The following is a 5914-nucleotide window of genomic DNA, read 5'->3' on the forward strand; positions in this document are numbered from 1 at the left end:
CTACATTGCATTAAAATGGCCATTTCACAGTGTCAATGCCGTGCTGTTCGGCTCCGTTCACTATTTACATCGAGCAGCCGCTGGAGTTGAAAAAGCTGTTTGGTGCAGGTACCCTCAGGAGTCTGGAACTCATTACTTCCTACAGATAATTCATCAGTGTAGTAAGCATGGAAAGCCCCTTTAACTAACACTTCTGAATATAATTGGGTACAGAGTAAATGACATTTTTCTACTAGGCTCATTAATATTACAAAAGACAAAGTCAGATTAATTGTCATTGCCCAGAAAAGTGTTTATTGATCAAGAAATGAAAAATACAAGCAGAAATATGAGAACTAAAACATAGGACAGCCATAAAGATATTGAATATTACATAGAAAACTGGCCTATCCCTGTGAATGTTAGTGATGAAATATTAACGACAATAAAATCTAACCTAAAAGTAACCAAAGGCTGTAAAGAAACACTCCAGGATACACTGGTATACTCATTGTTGGGCCTACGGGAGAAGAGCATGGCACATAGACTTTCTCATCGGTATTGTTTGAGACTCCTTGCCATACATCGCCCTATTAAGCTCTGTACCAAGGAAAACACAGTCTATCCATCTTTCCTGAAGTGTTCCTTTAACATAGTTAACATTTTAAGGTCTAAGGCGATAACTGTTGGAATACAGATCCATCGAACTCCTAACAAATCACAAGAAAAAGACACCAGTCTAAAGCTAGCATTTCCCAAATTAGGTATTTCCTAAATGTGAACAGAAAATAAAGGTTGAAGATGTTTGGAATAGGTTTCTTGGAGAAGGAAGATGGGAACGGGGTCTTTTATTACGCTTTCTGTTCGATCTTGTCTACTTTGGTGGATACCAATCTCCCGTCCACTCTCTCCTCGGTGATTGTTGTCACAAGGCGGTTTTTTTTTGGATCTGAAAAAGAGAGACATTTCAATAAGATGAAGGGGAAATCTTCCTATTTGTCATGAAAGCTGTGAGTTCTTTGAAGACAAGTTAGGGAAACTAGAGATTAAGTACCTTTGCTTATAAAAGATGGACCTACCAATGTATTATGTGCAATGTAGTCAATTATGCACATTTTTAACATAATTCCATAGCCCCAGTGTCACAGTCATATTAAGTTTACAGTTACCTGTCACTGATGATGAATCAGATCTTCTTGAAGACCATTCAGTGTTGCTTGAGCCACTGACTGAGCCACTGACTGAGCCACTGGCTGAGCCACTGGCTGAGCCGCTGGCTGAGCCGCTGGTCATGCCACTTCCTGAGGCACTACCCGAGACGCTGGTCGAGCTATAGCTGGAGCTATTGCCAGAGGCATTCACTGAGCCACTTCCTGATCCACTGACTGATGTATTGCGTGACATACTACCACCAGATCTCCTTCTTGAACCACCGCTTGAAACACTGCAAAAAAAAGCATTTTTGAACAAAACTTCAGGACTCAATATAATTCACTATTGAGAAAACCTTAATAATCAGTAGGTTTTTATGATTGTTCCTTTAAGATAGGAAGCATGAATCCAAAATTGAGCAGTCCTAACTATTCTTACTTTACCCATCCTCTAGCCAACAAGAAGTTCTGGTGCAAGTAAAGAGGTACCATAGATGAAGTCTTTGTAGTTGTTATGGGGCCTATAGTTGTGGTGACCTATTTCAAGCTGGATCTTATCACATTTCTGTGTAGGTCATGTGAATATGTATCATTCTTCCTTTCGCCACATCTTCTACAATTTAGATAAGCAAACAAGCAGGGTGCGAAACTAATGTTCCTGCTATCATTCTTTTCTTCACCAGAAATAACTGAGGGAGGACAAGGCCCTACAATTATGGAACGATGTTAAGATGTTATGGAGATCTTCTCCTCTCATTATAAGTTTTGTATAGATGCACTTTGATCCCTAACATGATCTGGGAACACAAACTATTATAGCAATAAGGAGACATGTCTTTCCCTTACTTTTCTCCATCCAGCAGTTGACGGTACATTTCTATTTCATTTTCCAGTCTGGTCTTGATGTCCAGAAGTATCTTGTACTCATAAGATTGGTTCTCCATATCACAACGCACTTGAGCTAGTTGGTCCTCCAGTTTGGAAACTTTTTCTTGAATATGACTCAGGTGGCATGAATAGCGACCCTGGGTCTCAGCCAGTGTGTTCTCCAGGGAGCATTTCTGTATGAGGATAAAATGCGGATGACTGATTCATGATGAACAAAATTACATACTACCCACCAATAGACTGATAATTTCGATTTAGTATATGAATATATATATATATAATTCTCCATCAGTAAAATCTCCATATTCTATTTACAAATCCATACATGACACATATACTGTATATATATATATATCTTACCATGGCAAGTAGACTCTGAAGTTCTATTTCCAAAGTTTGCATAGTGCGTCTCAATTCGGTGGCTTCGGACTTGCCTGTCTCGATTTCTGCACTGCTACAGGAAATCTCGTTACTTAGTTCAGTGATCTAAAGTAACAAAAATACCAGCAACGTAAGTCAAGAAAATGCAAGATTTTCCAAGATAAACTGTGGAAAAAATGTCAAGCACACCTTTTGGTTGTATTCTTTCTCTGCTGTTTTACGGTAGTCTTCGGCCAGTTCTTCATATTGAGCCCTCATCTCATTAAGAACCTTCAGCATGTTGATGCCTGGAGCAGCGTCCACTTGTACATTGACATCACTGGTTTGTCCTTGCAAGGCCTTCATTTCCTACACATAGGGTTGATACGTTATTCACATATATCCATTTACAAGTAGCTATCCAAATGCATAATTATTGATAGATCTACACCAAGATGGCATTGCAGTTTATGATCTAAATTTATATCGTTGCTTTCGTGAAACTTTAGCCGATTGACTAAAGAATTTGTAGATGATTTTTTTACCTCTTCATGCATTTTCTTGCTAGAAGCAATTTCTTCTCTTAGGTTTTCAATTTGACTCTCAAGACTAGCCTTTTCTAGAGTCAGGTCATCCAGAACTTTACGTAGTCCTTCAATGTCAGCTTCCACACTCTGGCGCATGTTCAGCTCACTCTCGAACCTAAAGAAGTCATAAGTCATATCATTTCTATGTTGTCAAATTACCTTACTGGTTTTCCTCCTTTTTTACTATAGGGGCAGAACATGGCTACCCTTTTCTAAACTGGCCATCATTGCTGTACTATTGATACGAGTCCATTTCCCATAAAGGAGACCAAAGCACTTTAGGTTATAATGATTGAAACAAGGGCTAAGTGGGCAGTGCAGGACTCAGGGATCTTTTCTTTGGTGTTATTGGAACCCGATGTCATGCTTTGCCCCCTTGAGACCTGCACAAGGCATAACACAGTGTATCAGTTACCCAAAATATTCTTATAAGTCTTCATGTTTCCTGCATTTTGTACTCCCATAATAGTTTGACTCCTATTAGCATGGCTCTTACAGAGACGTACATTTCACGAGCAAAATCATTCGCCAAGTTGTGCAGACAATTTTAAAATGTTAGCTAATATTTGGGAAAATAGAAGACTGAGCGTAGTATTTTAGTAACAATCATATTATGAGATTATATATTTTAAACTGAGCCTTGGTGTACATCATTTTTTCTTATAGGCAAAACTTTTTGAAAAGTTTATTGGTTTCTGCATACTTACAAAATACCAGCAGGTGGCAATATATACCTGAGAGTTATTTTGTTGCTGCACCCAACAATGGTGCTTCGAAATATGCTTACCTGGAAAAGTTTAACTCAGGTCTTTAAATAATACAGGATCAAACATATAAATGAGACCCATGTCCGAAACTGGCTTTAGGTATATTTTAAAACTAATGGAAAGTGCTGCATTCATATTATTCATTGCTACAATATAATTTCTCTACAAACAAAAACTGTAATATAAAAGGAAAAATATCCTCAAGCTTCAGACAGAAAAAGTACAAACTTACTTCACTCTGAAGTCATCAGTTGCCAGCCTGGCATTGTCCACCTCAACAGTGAGTTGATTATTGTCCAGAGTGGCATTAATGATCTATAGTAAAAGATAAAACCATAAGTTCGGTGTATAGTAAAGAAGAATACCTAGATGGAAGAATTGCACATGCACTTATCTTGACTTTTCCCTAATTTTCAGGCTTTTGGAACTTCTTGTGCCCATTTTGTTTATACCAGTGGTTGTTCACTTGTTTCAAATCTACAAGTTGTAGTTCTGTCATAACTGTAGAGAAACAGCTTGGAGACTACTAGTCTGTATCCAGAAGTGTAATGTTCCTGGGTCACAATGCAGAATGTGTAACAGATCCTATCACCCAAATTATGCACTCGAGCACCAGGATCTGGATAGAACCTCTACCTCTTGCCTTTTTAGGACTTTGACTTTACTGGAGTCTATACACTCAGTTTGTTACTGACAGATTGTAGATTATGCTGTCCCAAAAAAGGTGATAAAATAAGGTTTGGCAGAGCACGTACCTGATCTTTGAGGTCTTCGATGGTCTTGTAATAATTGCTGTTGTCTACTTTTTTAGGTTGATGTGTTTCATACCAGGTTTTGATCTTATTCTCAAGTTCTGAATTTGAGTCTTCTAAGTCCCTCACCTTATCCATATAGGCAGACAAACGGGAATTTAGATTCTGCATGGTTTCTTTTTTTCCTGTCTGAAGGAGACCCTCTCCTCCATTTGAGAAGCCACCTGTGTTAAAACTTCCTCTTTGTCCACTAGTTGCATTTCCAGCACTAAAACCACCATATCCTCCATTTCCAGAAACACCACAGTGACCACTGCCAAATCCTGATCGTCCACCTGAGCTTCTACTGGAATATCCACCAGTTGACCTACTGCTGTAACCCCCACTGAAGTTTCCAGTTCCACTTCTTGAGACATTGCCAGAGCTACCACTAGTGCCTCCTCTCTGCCCACTAGAACCACTGGTATATCCGGTAGAACTCCCCCCATAGCCTCCACTAGAACCACCAGCATTTCCACCAGAACTTACTCTGTAACCTCCAGAATTACTACCAGTATGTCCACCAGAGCTGCTTCCATAACTACCACTTGATGTCGTAGTAGAATTGCCAGTATGTGCAGTGGAGCTTCCAGCTGGTTGCTTTCCACTCACATTTCTGCTGGAACTAGCACCAAGCCCTGTCCCTGTTTGTCCACTAGAATGATCCTCGAAGCCTACTCTATGTCTGGCTGTTGAGCTGCTCCCTGAGACACCATCTCTAACACTGCCTGAATTTACGTAACCTCCTTGTCTATTAGCCTGGCTTGAACTTCCATATGCAGCACCAGAATCCTCTCCATGATATCCAGTGGTTGCTTCTCCACTTCCGCCTCTCTGTGATCCGGTAGAACCCTTTACTTGAGATCCATCACCATTGTTTTCAGGTTGTCTTACTGCCCTGTTGGATCCTGCATTCCCATAGGCTTCTTGAACGCTTGAGCTTCTGTAGGACATTCTCAAAGAGATGATGGTATTACTCGAAGAGAAGAGTTAGTTGTCAATGTGCAGGATAAAATTGAAGTGCGATTTAAGCATTTTATAGTAAACCAGGAGTTACGTGGTAGCATTCCTTTACAATGGAAGTAATACAAGGTTTGGTAATAACTGGCTCGGAGACCATTCTATTAAAAAATATGTAATATAGGTTGGAGTTAAGGTGGAGCTATGTAAGATGTTTATTGGCCCAATTTACTCCATAGTTTAATGTTTTTTTAGTATTATTTTAATGATTACAATGCAGTAAATAATTAAAATTCAAGACTTCCTATGGACTACAATCATTTTTTTTATTGGCAATGGAGTAAAATCAACCAACGAACTTGGAATAAACTCTGAACAATAAAATGATGCCACCATAAAACCTATACAAAATTATAGGTAGCAATTTTTGT

At 39.1% G+C, this 5914-nt stretch overlaps 1 protein-coding gene across 1 annotated transcript; it reads right to left on the bottom strand.

Annotated features, from left to right (window-relative positions):
• Nucleotides 1–273: 273 nt before the first annotated feature.
• On the bottom strand, nucleotides 274–5563 carry LOC143765592 (uncharacterized). Its single transcript, XM_077252430.1, has 8 exons — nucleotides 4488–5563; nucleotides 3965–4047; nucleotides 2924–3080; nucleotides 2589–2747; nucleotides 2379–2504; nucleotides 1977–2191; nucleotides 1149–1423; nucleotides 274–928 (listed from the first exon to the last, which is right to left on the bottom strand). Exons 1-8 carry the CDS (start codon nucleotides 5475–5477, stop codon nucleotides 831–833), a joined length of 2103 nt encoding a protein of 700 aa, XP_077108545.1. The 5' UTR covers nucleotides 5478–5563; the 3' UTR covers nucleotides 274–830.
• Between the last annotated feature and the right edge of the window lie 351 nt (nucleotides 5564–5914).

This window comes from Ranitomeya variabilis, chromosome 4 (assembly GCF_051348905.1).
Source record: "Ranitomeya variabilis isolate aRanVar5 chromosome 4, aRanVar5.hap1, whole genome shotgun sequence".
Classification (NCBI taxonomy): domain Eukaryota; kingdom Metazoa; phylum Chordata; class Amphibia; order Anura; family Dendrobatidae; genus Ranitomeya; species Ranitomeya variabilis.